At 41.3% G+C, this 22,575-nt stretch overlaps 1 protein-coding gene across 1 annotated transcript in view; it reads right to left on the reverse strand.

Moving 5' to 3' along the window:
• Nucleotides 1-3,275: 3,275 nt before the first annotated feature.
• Nucleotides 3,276-22,575, reverse strand: part of HS6ST3 (heparan sulfate 6-O-sulfotransferase 3) — a 171,176-nt gene continuing 151,876 nt past the window's right edge. Inside the window, exon 2 of the mRNA XM_081198518.1 lies at nt 3,276-4,111. Within this exon, the coding sequence (XP_081054644.1) occupies nt 3,403-4,111 (709 nt within the window). The 3' untranslated portion in view covers nt 3,276-3,402. The remainder of the gene's footprint in view (nt 4,112-22,575) is intronic.

Consider the following 22,575-nt stretch of genomic DNA (forward strand, 5'->3'; position numbering starts at 1 on the left):
TCAGTTAACCAGCAATAACACTGTTAGCTGGGAAAGCAGCATGCTCTACATACAACTAGTAAAGAGAAGGTAGGCTTTCATGCAAAGGTCTCTAATATTAGCTTGAAAGTGCACCAACACTTAAAAAAACAGTTCATCTCAAAACCAACTTCTTTGTGCCATAAAGAGGATATGCTTATCCTGGTTGTTGTGTTTTCCATCTGAATTTCAGACATATGGAAAACCGCTCAGACACGGCAGCTTGAATCCTGAAATACAATGCATGGAGCATTTTTTAAATGCCTTGAAAAGAAGATAGCTTTAAGAACTGTAGTATTAAGCCAGAAGACATTCTTAAAGTCAATGAAAACAAGGGTGTGATATCCAAGGGCACAATCTAAATTACTCACCACCACTGGTATGGCTTTGGGGAGCAGCAGAATATCGCTGTATCTGCAGACCTGATTTTCATGGCGGCTGCAGCAGAAAAGTGGGGAAGCACAATTGGGCCTGGATCATGCCCAGTGCTGTCATATGATGGCAGCAAGGCTGGCCTGGGATTCAGCCTCCTTCCCCTTGAATGCCTTGTTCTGGGGCTTTCTGTTGTGCGATGACGCCTTGTATACCTTGTATACTTCCTTCCAGCAACTCCTGCAGCCAAGCTGGTGCCAAACGTATTTCTCTGCTTTCCTTTGGACCACATCAGCAAAGTTGAGAGGAGAGTGTTGTCTGGGCAACCCAGGATCTCCATACACACTGGCCAGGCTTGCATCCTGGAGAGGTCACTTCGGTGCAGCTAATGTAATGGTTTGACTTCACCCGCGGAGGTGCTCTCCATTGTCTCTCGAGACAGATGGATGCCAACCGTATGCTGGCCCCTGCTGGCAGCCATACTACCTACAAGCCTCCTGTGTGTCCATATAACTGATGGAAGGGGGAGATCAGCACTGATGGAAATGATGATGGCATAAGTCTGGTGGCAGCAGCTGGGGGGAGGCTGGCTAAGCCAGGAAAGCAGGGAAGAGGGACAACTCTGCCTAGCCAAGTTGCCTCTGCCAGGCATAAGGGTAGTGGTGGATTGCTTTGTCTATCATACATAAGAGTAAACTCACTGAAATCAATAAGTTTTTGCAATGACCAAGAATCTTAAAGCAAAGTGATGCAGGTAAGTTTTATCGAATATCTGAAATCACTAGATTCAAAAGTGAAACATTCTAAATCCTCTCATATCTAAGCATTAAAGCTGCAGAAACTTTACCAAACTTTTGGTGAAATAATTTGATCCTTGAAATAAATGTTTGTGGAATTTTATCACCCATATTTCTAGTTTTGCCATATGAATGAGTAGAACCAAAACTAAATAGCTTGACTCCTTTGGCAAACAACATGAAATGCATCTGTAAGCCAACCACGTGTTTTATAACATAAAAAATCGACAAACGGTTGTAATAAAATGATAAACAGCAAGTATGTTCCTAACTTTGGATAAGACATTGTAACAGAATATTCACAATTAATTTCAACAGGTCTAAATTTGTTGCTGACTCTGGAACCGGGAGATTTGGTAGTGTCTGGCTCTTCAAGCTTTTGATTTCTGATGAAATTCCTTTAGCATTTAACCCAGTCTCATATTTTAAAGCAAAAGCCAATAATTTCATCTCACATTATTTAAATAAATAAGTGCTATTTTTGTAAAATAATATGTATAACATAAATAAGTATTTTGGGGCCCCCTCAATTAAGGCACCTGGAGAAACCCCCTAACCCACTCACAATTCCTTATTCCAGCCCAGCATATGAAAGTCTTGTTATAATGCAATAAAAAGCTTTAGACGTGTAGCTTTTTGTTTCAAATTTTGCTCTGTGTGCTAAAGACGTCCCTAAAGATTATGAAAGTTCCAGAATCGGGGATACTGGGGACACATGAATCTGTGCGCAAACATGATAATCTCTTGTGATTCTCCCACACATGAGACTTGCATGCTTTCAATAAGTGGCATGGGAGGAAGCCAGGGGTCACACTATATAAAGTTATATCCGTGAAAAACCCTAATACACAAATTTGAGGAATATTTTCAAGGTCAGTACTTTACTATATTATAATCTGACTGGATCCTTTCTAACCCCCCCTGCCCCCAGCCCTGTTGGAGTGCCAGTATGGTGTAGTGGTTAAGAGCAGTAGACTTGTAATCTGGTGAACCGGGTTCACATCTCCGCTCCTCCACATGCAGCTGCTGGGTGACCTTGGGCCAGTCACACTTCTCTGAAGTCTCTCAGCCCCACTCACCTCACAGAGTGTTTGTTGTGGGGAAGGAAGGGAAAGGAGAATGTTAGCCGCTTTGAGACTCCTTAGGGTAGTGATAAAGCGGGATATCAAATCCGAACTCTTCTTCTTCTTCTTCTTCTTCTTCAGGAAAAATACTATCAAGACAACCAAGTCTGTTGCCCTGAATTTTGTGCTCCCAAAATCCTGAAGTAGCCAATACTGCTTCTTTAAAAGTATGCTAGTTACTGTGTCAGCCTGTGTGCTTTGGCTACTTAAAAAGCATAAATTGGATTTAGGCTGCCTTCAAGCTCCTCTCAACGTCATTTCTTTGATAACACAATCCAAGGTTTAGAACGAATCATGAAATTAGACATCTGACTTCTTCCCTGAAATAAAAGATTGCCTGTAAATAGTTGAAGGGCAGCAGGTCTTTCTCTGTTACAGTCACCACGAACATACACAGTACAATTTACAAGGGACTAGAAGACCAACCATGGCAAATCATTGCATATAAGTGGAACTGATACTGCGGCATGAGCTTTCATTTCCACCCTCCTTCCAAGCTTCCGTTGTAAATAATGTCATAAGGAAAAACCTTAAGATCAAGGTAGGGGCAATGTACTGGAAGACACTGGTTGCTATGTGGAAAGGATTCTTCCAGGAGAGGGAGGCAGGTAGGTAAAGGTAACACCGGGAGCCTGTTCCCGTTCCAGCTGGAGTGTCTCTTCTCCTTCCACAGGGCCATCTGCCACCAACCACCCCATGACAAGGAGCCTGATAACTTGTTATATTTTTGATATTGTTTATTCTGATGTTATTAATGTATTTTGATGTTCATTGTAAGCCTCCTTGGAAAGATATGTGTCAGGAAAGTCAGGATAGACAGTAAATATAATAAATAAACAATAAATAGTAAGCTATTCAACAGCCAATCAAATAACACTGATTAAGGCGGACTGAAAAGCACAACATACTGTTTTCTTAAATGACAAAATCTAAAAAGCCAAAACATAAAATGCGGAAGGATGGCTGAGAGACTCTTTCTCATTTATCAGAACAATAGGAGTTCCACATATCTATTCACAGTTGAATAATTAAGTTCAATGAAATATCAGTGTCTCTTAGTGTGAGTATGTGTGTACACACACAAGGGAAATTCACCACCTTTCCACCTGACTGTTGTAATCCTCAGTAACAGCTAGTGTTTCTGCTTCCTCCTCTTTTTGCCATTCGTGGACCTTCTGTTCACGCAACATTTTTCGCTCCTCCCGTCGTTTTTGGCGATTTAGTTCATGCTCTTCTTGCTTGGCATACTGAAAGCGCTGTAGAAATAGGTCCTTAGCGTATTCATACAGCTGCATATCCAGGAAGTTCAGTTCTTCGATGCGCTTCCGCACTGACTCACTGATATCCACATTAGAGGCTCGAGTGATATTGTACTGAGTGAACGGAGAGATGAACTCCAGGTTAAATGTCCTCTCAAAGAGATATTGAGTTTTCCTCTGAAATTCTGTGAGCCCAAAGAAGGCCATGTTTTTCAAGTTGTTCTTGGCGCTTTGGAGAAGGATCGTGTTCCTTTCACTTTCATTCATAAAGGTCAAATTGTAACATCCAACCAGGCTGAGGTCTGCCAGCATGCGCACCTGCCGACTGTTAGCCAAATTATGGCCACAATCCATGAATTCCTGCAAGCTGACCCCAGACCAGTCATCCCCTAGGTAACACATCGGCAGTTCCTCTGGTGTCGGGCTCCTCCCGTCACACATGTGGAGGGAAGTCTTCCATGTTGCACCCCTTTGAACATGTTTCCATTCACTCAAGTAGCGTGACACAGGGTCTCTCAGCATTGTGATGTAATAGAAGTTCCTGAAAGAATTAAGAAAAGAAATTAAGGTTTCAGTGGTGTGTTGCTTCTTTTAATTAGTCAATTATTAATTGAAGAACGTCAAAAAAATGTCTGGAATTGGGTATGTTTGACACTGGATTATGATATCCCTCAGATAATCTCATCTGTATTACTATTTTCTTTATTTATAAGATTGCTTATCTAGCCTACACCTTAAGATCCCAGAGCAGGTAACAACATACAATTAAAAAGAAGTGAAACAGTTTATACAGTCTGTAGAAAAGTAATAGGGCTTTCTGGTGAGAGCTGGATTTCCTCCAGCTTTCTGACACATGTTCCTCTGTAAGAGCCAAATTAAATCCAACAGTGTGAGATCCAGGATTAGATTTCTTACTTTTTTATTTAAAAAGCCCTGTAACAGTCTCCCCCACACCTCTGGGTTTAATTAGGACTGCAGTGTTGGAGAAGGGGGCATTAGCCCTTTCTCCCTGTACCGTTTTCCCAATGAAAATTGGTCCCAAAGCAGTAGGGCACAACACAGAAGTGTTAAACTGGTACTGAAATATTTTTCTCCATTGGGCAAATAGCAATGAGGGATTTTCATCAAGAAAAGGGTATAAGGGGCAAAGTAAACCCTTCCTCCCCCAGTCACACAATCCTAATCAGATTCCCAACCCCAGTGGTGGTTGTTAAACATTTGAAAAAACAGTGAAATATGCAATCATTGATTTTCTGCAGTCATGTAAAGTTCAACTCTGAGAAGCAATACAGAAATGAATTTTTATGTGACAAACATTGTAGGGTTCTCTCATCTAGCATTTAATCTCCAAGCTACAGCAATGTAATAGTTAAGAGTCCTATTTTTTTATATTTATATTTTCACAAGTGCCTGATTTAAGCTTTGGTCTTAAATAAAGCTTAGCTTAGAAAATTATTCTTTTTGGCCTGGCTTAATCAATATCTCTCGCATCAGGACCAACTCTGCATACCAGAAGGAGAATTTCCACCCCCATCGTTCAGTCCAAACACTGAGGTCCAGCTCCAAAGGCCTTCTGACAGTTCTCTCATGGTGAGAAGTGAAGTTACAGGGAACTAGGGAGAGGGACTTCTTGGTAGTGGCACCTGCCCTGTGGAATGCCCTCCCATCATATATCAAACAATTAAATAACTAAATGACTTTTAGAAGACACCTGAAGGGAAGTTTTTAATGGTTAGTATTTTGTCGGGAGCCGCCCAGAGTAGCTGGGACAACCCAGTAAGAAGGGCAGAACAACAACAGGGGAGGAGACCAGCAGTGCCTCCTAGTCACCAAGAAGCCACTGCAGAGATGACATGGGGGAAGGGGAGGCAGCCTCCAAGAAGCGTGCCATTTCTGTTGCTGCCAGTGTGGCGGCAGCAGCAGGCAATGCATTTCTTGGAGGCTAGATCTGCTGCCGCTGTGGATCCTGCTGTCTGAAGCAATTGCCTCACTTTGCCTCATAGGTGAGCCGGCCCTGTCTTGCATCGTATCATACAAGAGCTTCTGAATAAGCTCGGACAACAAAGTGAATCCACTAAAACACATAAGCACACACATTCTCCAGTCATGTGAAAATTTAATATGTTTAATATAATGCAAAAGAGAAGGAATGGGTACCATTTGGAAAGTTGTCAGGGCTAAATAAGAAATGCATATTATGCGGTGGATCTCTAAGGAGATTCAGTCATCTGTGGCCTCTGGCCATGCAATAAAGGCAGACGTCACTTTGTCCTTTAGCTTTTCTCCAGCTTTCTAAATAATTATGAAATTATGGGAAATATAGCATTGTCGGATGCCCAGAGGCTACAGGTAATCACTTCTCCATGCAGCAACATGTGAAGTTGTAAGCAGCTGCTGCTAACTTCCCAGTCACCTTTTTTGTTCTCCTCATAGATTTGATTAAAGAGATGTACTGCTCTGAAAGAAAAGGACAAGATTAAATTGCCTCAAATCCAAATGTTTGGTATAATAGGGCTTTACACTTGCATCATCTGTGCCTGAATGCTGCCTAGGAACAGAAACAGCAGCTTGTGAATCATTTCTATCCTTCATCATCAATCCCAGCTCCCTTCGTCCCCCCCCCCCCATCATCTTCACTTGATGTAATATTTTCTCAATACACATGCATCCTTCCCACCAGCCTCCTCCAACACATTTAAAATTCCAAATACAAGACAAGCAGGTTGGTAGCATTAAGGTATTGATTCAATTAAGTAAATAGGCATACGTCACGGAATCAGGGACAGCCCAAGATACGTCGGTGGTGAACAATGATATGGCACCCCCTCCATTCCTTGTAGAGAAGCCAATTGGATTGAAAATGGAGTCTGACAATAGGAGAGCAGCCCCTACTGGACCAGGCTAGCTTAGGGGGCTCTGTGCTGCCTACATGCCATGTATAATTGCATCCACCAGCCCCCTGCCACCTCCCCACTGCCATCTGCTGCATTATTCTGCTTTATGGTAGGGCTAGTTCTGCTGGAGACTGGTATCGTCAACAACATTTCTCCCCAAGCATAGTTCTGCAATGACCTTGGCCATCCAGGATATGACTAGTCTCACCATCTTCATTAAGAACCTCCTCAGCCCTACTCTGCCTTTTGTATGTTAACAACAACAGAAATGCAATCACTTCTTGACTTCCCTTTCAAAGTTTTATCTAAGCCTACGTTGTTTTATGGTACTATTGTCAATGATTTTACCTCCACAAGCTGCTTTGAACCAAATTGTGAGATACAAATCTAATTAATAAGGCTTGCAAATTCTAACTATGAAATAAGTTATATGACAAAGTAATTTCTAAGGGCCATTTTGCACATTTCTCTTATGGGGGCGAAGAAGTCAGCATACACAGCTTGTTAGCAAGTAATAAATACATTTACCTTTTTAAGCCAACATGGTGAATCATAAATCTGTTATAAAGTAATCATCTCCTATAAAAGTAATGTACAAAAAGGCCTTAGCAACAGTAAACATAGCAACACTTTGGAAGCCTTGAAGCATTTTAAAATATTGGGAGGACAATATAAGACAGAATGACTACTCAGGGGGAAAAGATCGTAGAAAGCAGACAGCAAAGGGAAGAAGACATTTTTAAATTAAGAATAAATTTTTTTGTACACAACTAACTATACAATGCTCCAGGGAATCTGTTAAATCCTCTCCAAGCAGCACTCATTTAGGAATAATTACTTAAAATAAAAATAAAAAAGAGACTACTTGATGTAACCATTAACATGCTTGCACTACTATGGGCAAAGTAGAAAGGAAGGGGGGAAAGCAAATTCTGTCACCATTTTGTAACATGTGCTTTTGGCAATTCTACTAATTGCCAAAAACTCAGGCAGAAATGAAATTTATTGGGGAGAATATTTGGGAACACTTTAGCCAAAGGCCTCATCCATGCATAATGCTAAGCCGTGGTTAACATTAATCAGAGTTGACAAAGCACAGTTAAAATCTAGGCATCTTCCAGTCGATCACTTGTACCTTGGCTTTTTATACCGCAGCATAGTTTCTCTCCTCTCCCTGCTGCCCTCCCCACAGCTTCAGACTGCTATCCAAATGCCTTTATGCTGCCCTTAGACTGGAAATACCTCATTTTGTCATTAGTGTCACCAGCCTGCTTACTATTAGGCAACAGGATGGATGGATGGGGCATGGGAAACCTGACAGCTACTGCTGGCAACTGCCACACCAGTTCTGATCCTCACTCCCTATAACAAAAAGGAGACATAATTAATGAAGAGCATTCACCCTTTCCATGCTCCATGCTAGGTTGGAAGTTTAACAGCAGACGCTGTGAAGAGAGACATTTGTCCCCTTCCCTCCCTCTACTTTTCAGTCTTACCCACTTTTCTCAAGCTGTAATCCTTCTCATCCTCACAGGGTTCAAGTCTGCATATACTACAAAGTTGCTCAAGATCCTTTTAAATGGACGAAAGGGAGTCTTGGTGGCCTGGGAACCTGCAATCATGTCCTGATCCCCACCCCACTCCAAAAAAATGTGCTTGAAGAGAAGGTGGCAATGACTGTAAAGTTGCTCATTTGAATGCACACCCTTTCCCACGCATCCCAATGCATCCTTGTGGTGCCTTTAATTTTTTCTCGCCTCACAGGGCAGCAGCAGTGAAAGCTAGAAAGTGCTTTCAGAACATGACGTGGGGAGTGGGACAAGCAGTTGTTGACAGGCACAGTTAAACGCATGAGTGAGAGCAACTGAACCTTGAGAATGGTCTGAATTTCTTGCAGCTCTTCACTCATGGCTTTGGAGCCTTTGCGTGGTGACAACTTCTTAATCATAGTTAAGGAGGAGCCAGTTTGGGCACCGTACTAAGGTATGGTTAATGTTAACTCAAGTTTATAAACCAACAACAACCCTTAATAAACAAGGAAGTTTTAACCATGGCGATAGTTAATTGCAATAGTCAGTTATAGCACCAGGGGGAAAAATCAGAGGAAGGGGGCAAGAAAGAGTTCAGGAAGGAAAGGGGTGAGCTCCTTGTTTGGGGGGATACTTTCCCCCTTGGCACTGTCTAAAGCCATAGTTAACCCTCAGGGCTGGGTTTAGACAATCAGCTTTAACTATGGTTAATTGAACCATGATATATAAACCATGGCTTAGTAGTATCACAAAAACGGTGTCATCCAAAACTGCATGATCCATATCAAAAGGTCATGGCCAAAAAGGAATATTTTTGTGATAGGAAAGTGCTTTATAACAAGGTTTTTGAAACTCTAAATATTCAATGTGACCTACATCACCTCTATCTGTGTGCTTGCTGACACATTCAAAGAACTCTGAAAGGTTAGTGATTCAAGACTTACGCTTCCACAAACTACGCTGGTTCTGCTTCAGCAGGATTTCTATGTCTTTATGTTTGGTAATTCTATCATCCATAATGATTCCCACCAGTTTTACTGGAACAGATGTTAAAGCTCACCAGTCTGTAATTTCCAGGATACTCTCTAGAACCCTTTTTGAAAAATTGGTGTGGATGATGATCTTAGGGATAAATTATGTATTTTTGTTAGTAAAGGTAAAGGGACCCCTGGCTATTAGGTCCAGTCGTGGCCGACTCTGGGGTTGTGGCGCTCATCTTGCTTTATTGGCCGAGGGAGCCGGCGTACAGCTTCTGGGTCATGTGGCCAGCATGACTAAGCCGCTTCTGGTGAACCAGAGCAGCGCACGGAAATGCCGTTTACCTTCCTGCCGAAGTGGTACCTATTTATCTACATGCACTTTGACGTGCTTTTGAACTGCTAGGTTGGCAGGAGCAGGGACCAAGCAACGGGAGCTCACCCTGTTGCGGGGATTCGAACCGCTGACTTTCTGATCGGCAAGTACTAGGCTCTGTGGTTTAACCCACAGCGCCACCCGCATACAACAATTTTGTAACAAAGATGTGTATTTTTGTTAGAGGTTCAACAACTCCACATTTAAGTTGTTTAACAACTATTGGGTGAATGCCATCCAGGACCAGTGTTTTTATAATTTATAATTTGTTATTACAGCCAATTACTTTGGCTCTTGTCAACACCCTTCCTGAAAAAATTAGCACAGACGTAGGGAGCTGCCCTATATCTTCCAAGTGAAAAAAATGCATTGAATCCATTCAGCTTCTATGCAATCTCCTTCTCCCTCCTTTAGTACACCTCTGACACCATTCTTGGCCAATGTCTAACTGCCTCTCTAGCCTTCATGCCAACATTCCTAGGGATGTTGAAGAAATCCATTAAAAATTGACCATTGACCCATTCACCTGCCACTGCAGCATGAATTCTTGCTCCAGAGGGCAGATCTAGAACTAATGCGTGGAAATTGCTAGGTAGCAGAGTTTTGAACTTTTGAACAGTCTAAGCTGTTCAACAATGGAACAAACTCCTTCAGGAGGTGGTGAGCTCTCCTTTGCTGGAGATATTTAAGCAGAGACTATGCTGCCATGTGTCAGGAATGCTGTAGTTACTTCCTGCATTGCAGATCCTGCCTTGAGTAGACTGTTAGATTGGATGACCTCCAAGGCTCTTCCATTGCCAGCCCCTGCAGCTACTTTACACTTCAGATAATTCTCAAGAGTTTTTTTATACCCATTGTTGTTAATTGGGCATGAAGCAAAACCGAATGTCCTCAAAACATTCTCTCCTGAGTGCCTCATTACCAAAGAGATTATTCAGCAGGAACCTGCCCTAAATTATAGGGCTAAAACAAAAAAACAAAAATCCCACACACCAAGTTAAGAAAGAACAGCAAAGGAAAAGTTCACGGTTGAAGTTAACACAGAGGAGCCAGTGCAAAAATAGATCTCTACCTGAGTCATCTCTCAGGAAACAATACATTAATAAAGTATGAGACCCTTACATCTGATCCATTGATAATATTCCTTGGATTTCTTCAGACAGCCTTAGCATCTTTCAGCAAGATTTGCCTGACAGTGGGGAAGCAAAGGCAGTGCTAGGGGGAGGGGAGGAGGAGGAGGAGGAATGCTGTGGTGAGAATGGCTAGAAAGAGATCATGAGACACTGTCAAGTGGTGGAACTGTTCTGGGCTAAATTTAGAGCTAATTAGTGTGCCTACACAATCTGATGCCTACTGAGCTGAATGTTGCTCACCAGCCATGTACTGTGGCCTGCCATGTGCTTGACAACCCCCATGTTTTTGCAGTCCTGGGCAGTCAGAAAAACCTGGAGCTTCACCAAGCTTCCAGCAGGCATCTACACACAATTGGTGGGCTGTGTTCAGCAGGTCTGTAATTAAAATTGTGCCAATAACCACCACACACCTGTGAATAAGTAGCCATCTCCCTGATCTTATTCTTCCTTAGCAATGACTCATTTGAAGCTATTACTTCAAATATCTAGTAGGTTTCCCCCCACTGTAAATACATCTCGAGAATAGTTCAGCACATATCTTTCCCAGCACCAAGACACATTTTAATTGGCATGTCTCTTCCTCTCACTGAACATGTATCAGCACTGACATGTTCACCTAACTGTACTCAAGCAGTTACACATTTCAGAATCAGCCACAAAGCACACAAATCACTAATCACTCTGCATAATTGTTGCCATCTTTAGTTTGTAATGCATCATTTCTTATTGGTGTTGCTTTAGTCCATTAAGACCAACATAAGGAAAGCAGGGCTGGATCAGACCAAAGGCCCGTCTAGTCCTGCATTCTGTTCTCACAGTGGCCAACCAAATGCCAATGGGAAGGCCACAAGCAAGTAATGACAGCAATAGTGCTCACTTCATGCACTAATGATATGTGTGTGTAATAGCTTACCACATATTAATGATGAGTGGTGCAATTACCCCTTCCCAGACAGACATACTGGAACCACAGCCTGCTCTGATTAATTTGATATTAGATCATAAGTCTCCCACAACAGTGCCCCACAATGGGGCTTCCAGGAAGGCACCAGCCATGGAAATGTCTTTCAGCAATTTACAAATTTATAGATGAAGTAAGGCCAAAGACACTGAGAAAACAACAGGCCTGTCAAGTCACACACATCATTCTCAATATATTGTGTGGAAATCTTTTAATCAAGTGCAAAATCATTTATTAGAGATTTATGACCCTTTATCCTCACAATCCTTTGAAGTACATTAGGCTGAGAAAAATAGCAATGGCTAGTGTCACCTAGCGAGTATTGTGGCTGAGCAGAATATCTAAGGAACAGAAATTTAAAATGTAGGAATCAGCAACAGAAGAACAATATGATTTCCAAACATAATAACAAAACTGGTTGCTCAGACTGTATGCTGAACATTACTTTCTAAAACAATTGAGCATTATCTGCATTATTTCACCTTTCTTTTAACTTCAAAACCTTTAAAGAAAAAAGTGGAAAATCTGTTAATTACAACAGTCATATCTCAGGTTACGAACACTGTGGGTTGCGCGTTTTCGGGTTGTGGACCGTGCCGAACCTGGAAGTACCGGAATGGGTTACTTCTGGGTTTTGGTGCTCGCACATGGGCAGAAGCACAAAATGATGTCGCGGAAGCGCCGAATCGCGTCCCGCACATACGCAGATGCCGCACTTCAGGCTACGAACGCTGCGGGTTGCGAACGTGCCTCCCGCACAGAACACGTTCACAACCGGAGGTATGACTGTAACCTTAAAAACTAGTTTTTTAAGGAACTAGTTTACAGTGGTGCCCCGCAAGACGAACGCCTCGCGAGATGAAAAACTCGCAAGACGAAAGGTTTTTTCGTTTTCGAGTTGCTTCGCAAGACGAATTTCACTATGGGCTTGCTTCGCAAAACGAAGCTTGCCCCCGCACCCCGGACCTCTTTTGAAGCAAGGGGCGGCGGGGAGAAGATCGCTTCTCCCCGTTGCCAGCCCCGCAATCTCCGGGGACAGAGGGGAAGGCGCGTGCGCGCCTTCCCCTGTCCCCGGACCCCTTTTGAACCAAGGGGCGGCAACGGAGAGAAGCGATCTTCTCCCCGCTGCCCCTTCCCTTGCTTTAAAACAGGTCCGGGGACAGAGGGGAAGGCCCGCGGCGCTTCCCCTCTGTCCCCGGACGGTCTCCATAGGAACACATTGATTGATTTTCAATGCATTCCTATGGGAAACCGTGCTTCGCAAGATGAAAAACTCGCAAGAAGAAAAAACTTGCGGAACGAATTAATTTCGTCTTGCGAGGCATCACTGTATATGACCTAAAAGAGCTTTCTCGAGCACTGTACCCTCCAGGTATTTTGGTCTACAACTCCAATAATCCCAAACCCATTGGCCATATTGGTGGTTTATGGGATCTGTTCAAAACATCTTGAGGGTACCATGCTGAGGAAATTTGGTTTAATGGTTCAGGAAAAAATATGAAAGTAAAACTACTGGTGTATTCACACCTACACTCCCAATAGGGAGTAAATTATTATTGTAGTGGGCACAATGTCTGGTTGCTTTCACACTAGTTTTTTACTCCAAAATTGCCATAATTTGATTTGGGGATGAGTGAACAGGTGCCCTTTATTTGTCAACATTTGTAAACGAAGACAGCTTTAATTTATTCCATTTTAGTAGTGAAATGCTGCTATTCAACTATAAAAAGAAAAATAATGAAAGGTAACTGGTAATTACCCCCTCCCCACACACCATGGATAACAGAAAGTTGACTGATAAGAGATAATGCCTCACTAATCCTCCAACCTCATTGAAAATAAAGCAGCAAACAGGAAGCCTGGAATTAACATTGTCATTAAAACTGAAAAATGTGTTTGATGGATGAGATTTGCTTATGAGTAAACATTACAGGAGATTCTTGGTCACAGGCATTGTCGAGTAATGCAGCGCTATTAAGTTCTGTGTGGAACCTCTTGTTTTAATTCTATTTTTCATTTATTATGGAAAAGCAATGCTTCGTTAGTGCTAAAGAACTCTAGCATGGTAGTGACCAAGTTGGCAATGTGGAGAGTTCAGAAATTACGTTACTGTTAAAGTTACTGCTGGGTGTCTACACACGGTGCCTCCAATAACTGCTGCCTAGGGGCTACTTCCTTTCTTGATGTTAAAAAGGGCATTTAAGTTGTGTGGTCCAGCAATGGTTTCCATACAATGGCAGCATTTTAACACAATATAGTTTTCCATCAATATCTTTTTTATCTGGACATCTGTGGCATGAACAACGCTTGTACCACAGTGGTGTGGGACCTTACAATTGGAACGGCTCTTCTCTTGCTGTTGCTAGAGTCATATGGGAGTGGAGCCACAATGTATAACTAAGTTCTGTAAAGATTGCTATTATCTTATAGGTTCCATACACGACAGTCACAAAGAACAGGCTGAGATGATTTCTTGTACACCAAATTATTTAAAAAAACAGAAATCTGCGAGTTGATCTTCTGCAAGGTAAGATGGGCTAGTCACAAGAGATTTAAAAGAGGGAAATCAGTGAACTTTGAGTTCAATCATACTTCATATGATACAGACATATGTAAAAAAAACCAACACCCCCAGAATACTCTGATGGGGACCCTTTAGGCTGAGAATTAACTTTAATAATAAATAGGGGGAGATATGGAGTTTCCAGCAATAGGTTATGTGACGCTTTGAAAATTTGCTTTTTTATTTTTATCCAACCAAGAAAACATATTAATTCAACTTTATAATGTATTTCAAAATACTTTATAATCAAAAGTATCTTGTTTTTAATTTATATCAAAAGTTTCTTGCTTTTAATTTATTTTTGTTTTTAGCTTGTTTTTAAACCTTTTTTAATTTTATCTTTTGGTGTTTTTTTATACTGTCGTGAACTGCTGTGGTGAAATATTTTTATGCTACAGTGGTATATAAATTTTTTTATAAAAAAATAAAAATAAAAATGAGACATAAAAATCTGGCCTAACACTCTAACCGTGGCCTACCATTCATTAACAGATAATGCTATACATATCAACTCAGAAGTAAGTCCCACTGAGTTCAACAGGGCATACTCTTAGGTAAAATTGATAAAGGACTGCAAGCCAAGTGCTCTTTTCTGTCCTTCTTAGACTGGTGAGCAAAAAGAATCAAGTCAGTGGAATTGCTACCAGAACAGACTCTAGGCTATTGAATTTCTTTGCTCCGATGAGGTATCAATAGAAATGGTCCCACCACACAATTTATATGGAGTCACAAGCAGAGCATCAGAAGAGAATGGTACAGCCTAGAGGGAATCTCCAAGACGGATTACGGTTAATGAGTCGCACATTCACCTGGAGATATCAAGCATTGCAGTATGAATCTATAATGACACATTGTCCCTTCGTACTGAGCTGATTCTTGCCTCAGGTGCATTATAAATGAAAACAGGAATTCTTGTGCCACACTGCACCCATCCAAAATGCTAGTTGTGATACTTGAGTTACTGACCAAAATAAATGAAAAATCAAAAGGTCTTGTGCCCAAGTAGGTTTTCATAGTTTTTATTAGCATTTGGAATGGGAAAGTTTTAATTAGCAGAAGTTCACCATCTGGCTTCAACAGAAACTAATCCTTTTATTCCATATATATTCTGCTTTACTGCTCTTTGGACAATTCCGTGACACACTCTCTCTATTTCAGAGACATCCAAACTCCTCTTTCCCCACCTATGTAAAAGCACGGTAGAATATCCGTTTTATTACTTTTTATTTCTGTTTTACTGGGAGAAACAGTATAGGGACGAACTCAGTCATGGTTTCAGAGGGCTAGAACACCATAAAATGTTTGCAGTCCAGAGGTCAGCTGGGAGCTTATTTGCCGAGATGGATGGTCCTTTTGAAGTAAAAGGACAGCAAGACCACAGCAGATGAAACAATGATAAAGACATATGAGGGAGAAGGAAAGGACATCCAGGAATGTTTGCAAGAAGTTGCCAACAGGGCAAAGGACTAACTATTGAAATATCTCATGGTTAGTCCCTCCAGCTGGAATAGGAACTGCATAAGAGATAATGAGCTCTATTTCACATGCTGCCACTTAATTTTGGGAGCCAAATTGAAAAAGCACTTTTGCCAATGGAAAAAAGCACTTGAAAATTAAACCACTGAAGCTTTAATTCATCATGACAGTTATGCAGTGAAGTAAACAAATAAACTTAGGGAAATAAACAAAAAATATTACAATTTATGACCCATTTTTCTATACATAAGTATGTTCATAGCTGAGTACAATGATGCAACTAAACAATAAGGCAATTTAAAATTTGACACAATATATATAAATGATCAACCAATTTAAAGCATAGAGCATTGGTGTCAGAAAATAAGAACCTAAGTAAAAGCCCAAAAGTAGCATAGTTATAAATGCCTTTCTGGATAGGTCAGTCTTCAATACCTGCCTAAACACAAGAGAAATATCACAAGTGTGGGTATATTTCTCCCCTTCAGAAACAACAGGGGGAAAGGCGCTGTCCCTTGTACCCATCTTTTGTGACTCTAGTGATTACAGGACAGACAGCAGAAACTATATTACTAAGCCCTAATATAGTTTCTGCCTCTGTCCTATTCACTTGGAAGATGGCTCTCAAAGGTATCCTGATTCAAGTCATTTGGGCTTTTAAAAATTAAGATTACAACTTTCCATGGCAAAGGAACTATTTGAGGGCTTCCCCACTCACAGTCCACACTCTTTCTAAACAGTACAGATCACCAAACCATGTCCTACTAAATGTGTTGGCAAAATAAAATGTGAGATGGGCACATAACTGCCATAGAGGCCATGAAATCCTGAGCTGCACCAGACAAGGAGGCCTCAGTGTGCATGCTTAAGTTCTCCAAGACAATAGGTCTGGTGGTTTTCAGAACCAATTCTGAGACCACTTCGATCAGTCCATGCAGGTAGGTTGTTAGGTAGTGAGATGGGCGTTACACTAACAGAATCCTTATATATCCTGGAACCCAAGTCAAGGTGCAAGCTCTTGATATTAAGTGTTTGCTCCCAATAAGGAATCTGGAAAGGCAAATGGAGTCATGGTGGACCACACAGCAACTCCATCTCCCCACCCACTGAGTTGAAGATGATACTGTATTGAGAAACCAGATGGTCATAAATTTGGCCTCAAATGGTACACTATTTGACCTTAAAACCTGACTCTATAATCCAGCATATGTGGGGGATGGATGTAATTACTCAGTGTGAATGAAAGGTTCTTTCAATATCTACACAGTATCATTATTCTCCTGAAGAAGGGCATAAGCTTTGCAAAGTTCAGGAGTCAAGCCATGGTTCTAATTAAATCTGCAGCTTGAGGCCTATAACCAAACTGCTACTTAGGCTCACGCAAAGGGCTTGTGTTAGTTATTAGGCCATGTTGTTACTCTGGCTGATTTTAGAATGGCTTTCTGCTGATGTTTCACAATATAGATGCTTATGGGTACAAATGTTGCTCATAGTTGAATGTACCTAAGAATATTAGAAAGGAGTAAGATTATGACCCCATAAATCTGCATGAAAGGGCAGGACTAATGGAAAAATATCCTAAAGTATTGTGAATACAGCACAAGATATTATGGGCTGTCCCGTGAATCCACTGGATGAAATAGGGGAAGAACGTTGCCTCAGGAGAGTGAGGAAAATTCTCAGGGATGATTCACACCCTGGCCGGCAATTTCTTGATCTCCTGCCCTCAGGCAGAAGATAAAGAAGCATGATTAGTCGCACCAACACGGTAAAGAACAGCTTCTATCCGTGGGCTGTTAGGGTGCTGAATGAAAAGATAACAACAGGGCAACTGACTTTCCGGTTTGGTGTGTGTGTGTCAGTAAACGAGGAGAATTAAGACTAAGAGAGCTGAGTGGGGGTGCTCGTGTAATCTCACTGTATACAAGTTGTACAAGTGACAATAAAGTATTTCCATTTCAATTCAATAAAGACTATGAAAGCATTAACAGCTGAGTGCAAGAATGTGCTTGTATACTTAGGTACATGTGCCAAGAAAAATAGGAAAAGACCACAGATGCTCAAGCAAGGACTGAGGAAGTGAAATTGCTATGCCAAGAGGAAGATTGGAATATGTGGGATGTGAGTAAAAGTTTGTGGTCAGCTACACACCTATTTTAATGGGAAATCAAGGTAAGTCAGAAAATGAGTTAATATGTCAGGTGGACAAGAAATGAGGAACAGCCAGTTTTGACCATCTCAGTAAAAATCAAAGTATTACACCACCACCACCTGTAGCGGAGGGCTGATACATCCATTTAGAGGCCCTAATCAATCAGATACCAATAGTTAACATCCTGATTTGCATAGGCCAAGGAGGAGGAGTTGACAATAATCTTGGGAATAAGGTAGTTAGAAGTGGAACCCTTACCTTGTCTTCAAACCCTTCAAACCCCTGCTGTGAGTTTTAATTCCCACCTGTCGCTAGAGGTATCTTGCTGACTAATCGCTTATTGCTTTAATGGTCATAAGTATGTATTGATCTATTGCTGCTTTAACCTTTAGCATCCCTTCTGTATTAGATATTAATCTTTCTCACAGATAAAAATCTATTCTATTAATCTATTCCTGGCATCTTCCTGTCTTTTCTGAATGTTGGCCTGCCTCTATAAACTTAGACTGAGGTAGAGGGGTACCACTGGGAGTGAGATTATTAGAATAGGACCATACCTTAAGAGAACTTGGACATCTCTATACTGTATTTACTGTATTTTCTTTCAGGTCTAGTGACCCTTTGGACTCAGGAAAATAGTTTCATTTTTCTTCAGATCCTGTCTGTAGTATAAAAACATTTGACCAACTGTAAATGGAGTTGTGGATTGTGAGAACAGAAGTTGCACATTAAAAAAAAACCTTAAACCAAGTTTTGTGACTGAAACAGAAGATGAGAAAACAGTTTTTCCCTTAGCACACAGATGGGGAGCCTGTAGCCCTCCAGATATTGCTGGTCTGCAACTTTCATCATACTTTACCATTGGCCATGCTGGCTCAGACTCTTGAAAGTTGTAGACTAACACATCAGAGGGATGAAAGAGTTGTTTGTAACGATCTATTAAGGCATAGGGAACATAAGAGGATCAAATTTGGTCACAAATTCTTTCTTTGTCACAGCTTACTTGTGTAATTTCATTTGAGATTTCTAGACAAGCTATATTTTCAAATAACGGAAAAGCTAATGTTATTAACTGCCCTTTCTGTGAAGTCTTCCCAGTCTCCTATGGCAATGAAGTGCCTATCTTGTCTGATTATTAAGGAAAGGGACTGCCTTTATTGTAACTGACCTTTCCATCTTCTCAATTGGATCTGCTCTGCTACTTTTCTTAACTAGACAGGACTTCATGACCTTACTAGGTAAGAGTTTTTTTAAATGGCCTTTCCAACTAGACCACTCTGCTCTAAGCCTTTTGCTACTTAATTACTAGCTATAATTCGCAACCTTCAATCATGACTCTGATTTCTGAAGTTTTACACCACTTGTGGCAACCCCAGTTCTGCTAGACAAGCTGCGGAACAAGTAATATAGAATTATGATGCCACAGAAAAAAATGAAAAGGGAATTTTCTTCTTCTTCTTCAAGTACAGTCGTGCCCCGCAAGACGAATGCCTCGCAAGACAAAAAACTCGCTAGACGAAAGGATTTTTCGGTTTTGCGTTGCTTCGCTAGACGAATTTTCCTATGGGCTTGCGCTTTTTTTTAAAAGCCGCTTGAAGAGGCGCAGTTGCGACGGACCGTGCTTCGCAAGACGAAAAACATCGCAAGACGAAAAGACTCGCGGAATGAATTCTTTTCGTCTTGCGAGGCACCACTGTAATACATAATGTATATAACCACCAATGAAATTAACAGTTTAAAACAGAGGGATTATAGATTAATTAAAATAAAATAGCAGGGTTAACCTATACAAGTTGTACCAATACAACTGAGTTTGAAAATATGTTATTACTGCAAACAAATAGAGTCTTCTTAAAAATCTGGATATGAGAAAAGCAGTACTTGGAGTTTCTTTTGTATTTGTTTAAAATTTCACTTAGCACATTTATTTCCCCCCTCTCTTTCCATTTTCTTTTCTTCTTCTTTTTGGCAGCTGTCTTCGGTGTAGTCAGGTAAGTAGGATAAATGACTTATCTATGAAACAAATTCCAGAACTGCTTGGTAAATAGGCCTTCGAAACCAAGTTGCAAGTACACAACATCCTTCCCTGAGCGAATTTTCTTTAATCTCTGATAATTCAGTCACAGGAACTTTCTCTTGCTTCTCCAATAATAGTTCAATGGGATTTTGTTCTTGTTGCTGCATTGCAAAGCATTCCAGAAAAACACAATATTGGTTGATTTTCCCACTTCCTCCTATGGCTTTAGCCATGCCTCACCTTGCCTTGAGATGCCCAAGCTGGCTTCTCCTGCCTTTTCTGATGAAACCACCATTTCCAGGTCACTCCTCGATCATTTCCAGCCCCTGGATATTACTAGAAGCAGAACATCATGTCTGATGATAACTGAGCAGGTTCAATGGGGGGACGGGACTTTGAAACACTGATTCTGGGGGAAAAGCACTCGCCTGTTGCTGCTGCTCAGCTGTTTCACAATCAGATAGTGATGACAATGGAGTTGTACTTGGCACAAACAATTATTTTCCCCCCCCAAACCAGTACAAAAAAACCACCTGTTATTGTCGTGCCTTATGTGTTGGCCTAGATATAATTTGAAACAGTCCCAAGCTTGCCATGGCAGCCCAGATGTCATGAACCACACTGGACAAAGCTGCTTTGAGAGAAATGCTGAAGTCTCTCAAAGCCTAGATGTTCGCAATGCCACACTCCAAGACTGCCTCCACCAGCTTAAGCAAGGAAATTGGTACAGCAACAAAATCCCAATCCTCCCAAACCAAGTACACACACCAAAAAGTGGAAGGGTATCTGACTGGAGAGCGGGATTCCTATGGACTACAGCTGCTATTACTAATACTCCCCACCCCTCAACCTGGAATCTGTGGGCAGAATAGAGAAAGGCTCATGCCTCCCTTTTCATCCAGACAGATCTTGCTTATGCATAGTAAGTCAGCTTGCTCTTCCCACACCATAAATAACAACCTGAGATTTAATAGCAGCATCTGAAGGCATAGTGGACTGCACTAAGTCTATAAAGGCTATCCAGGCTGCGAGAAGGATTTTGAGAATGTGTGAAGATGTTAAGATTGCTTTGCTGTGCTCATCTCATCAGCCATAACACTCTCTGCCCATTACTACATCTATGATGCCCTCCCATGGCCCACTCTAAACACTACCACTTTTGCAACCCAAATACTGATTTCTAAGAGGATCTCAACCCTATTAAACACTCATTCAGTCACAAATGAAAGTCTACTATGCACCACTCAAGTCAAGATTCTATCTCTACCAGGGACCAATCAATTAATACCTCCTGCCTCTCTGCAAATCAATTCATAATGGACCACATTCCATTAATCCTCTCTTAATTAATATACCATAGCTAACTAAAGGTTTCCTCTTTGTTGACCTGCACAAAAATAAGCTAAACAGTCAATAGCCCATCTCTTTGTGTTCCTATCAGCACATCATACTGTATAAGTTTAGAAAAATGTTACTTCAGTGTCTCAAAAAGTATATATATTTTCTGTTGACAAAGCTATCAATAAAAATGCAGCAGGTTGACTTGCATATATCTCAGAATTCTATTTCATAAATCAAAAACATGGCACATAATACAAATTAGGGTCAACCTCTGGAAACTTGGGCAAATGCACAGTACTCTATATGTGAATAATTTTCAATACAGAAAACATTTTACAATAAAGTTACTTGTCACACACTTCAGTGCTTTTCTGAAGAACAAAGGAAATCTGAAGAGGGTCTCAGGGAGTTGTTTGTTCATGCATTTAATGTGCATGGAAATTAGGATCAAACAGAGAGCAAGTGTTCAAGCCACCAAGGTAAAGACAAAACACAAACTGCAATATGGTCTAGCTTAGAGTGGCATTCTAAACCACAATTGTATAGGACACAAATCTAATCGACCTCATCATTTGCAAACCTGGAGTTTTCAGTGCTGTATGATAATGAGCCTCCAATATCATTTGTTCTGTATATAGAAGTACAAAATGTGTGTTATGAACACACTGATAAAGTGTAAACTGAGTGTGACATTCCCAGAATCCCTTACAAGGACCCTGGAGATCACAGGGTCACTCAGTTACTCTACTGAGTCATTATGTCCCTTAATTCAAACTGTTCTTAAGTGTTATATGTTACAGTGGATGCTGGGGTTGCGAACATGATCTGTGCGGGAAGCATGTTCACAACCAGCAGCGTTTGCAACCCGCAGCGCCGCATCTGCGCACATGCGGGTTGCGATTTAGCGCTTCTGCGCATGTGCGAAACCCGGAAGTAACCTGTTCCAGTACTTCCAGGTTTGGCGCGGTGCGCAACCCGAAATCGCGCAACCCGAAGCATCTGTAACTTGCGGTATTTGTATTTTGTATTTGTCTGTTTTGGTTTTACAAGACAGATTAATATTATACAGCCTTTTAAATGTGTTTGTGGGAGGGGGCATTGTTTTGTTGTTTTTGCTTTAATTATTTACTTTTGTTTTTACCTTGTATTTTTGTGAACTGCCCTGAGATCTTATGATGAAGAGTGGTATATAATTCTAATAAATCAATAAAAATACCAATGCTCCTCACAATACAGTGGTGCCCCGCAAGACGAATGCCTCGCAAGACGGAAAACTCGCTAGACGAAAGAGTTTTCCGTTTTGGAGGTGCTTTGCAAAACGAATTTCCTATGGGCTTGCTTCACAAGACGACAATGTCTTGCGAGTTCCTGCTGGTTTTTTCCCCTTCCCCCCCTTTTTCTAAGCCGCTTATCAGCTGATCCGATTAGCAGATAAGCCGCTAAAAGCCACTAAAAGCCGCTAATAGCGCTGATAGCGCTAATCCTTCAATGGGCTTGCTTCGCAAGACGAAAAAACCGCTAGACAAAGAGAATCACAGAACGGATTCTTTTCGTCTTGCGAGGCACCACTGTAGCTGTTAGCACCA

This window comes from Podarcis bocagei (genome assembly GCF_964188305.1).
Source record: "Podarcis bocagei genome assembly, chromosome: 6".
Classification (NCBI taxonomy): Eukaryota; Metazoa; Chordata; class Lepidosauria; order Squamata; family Lacertidae; genus Podarcis; species Podarcis bocagei.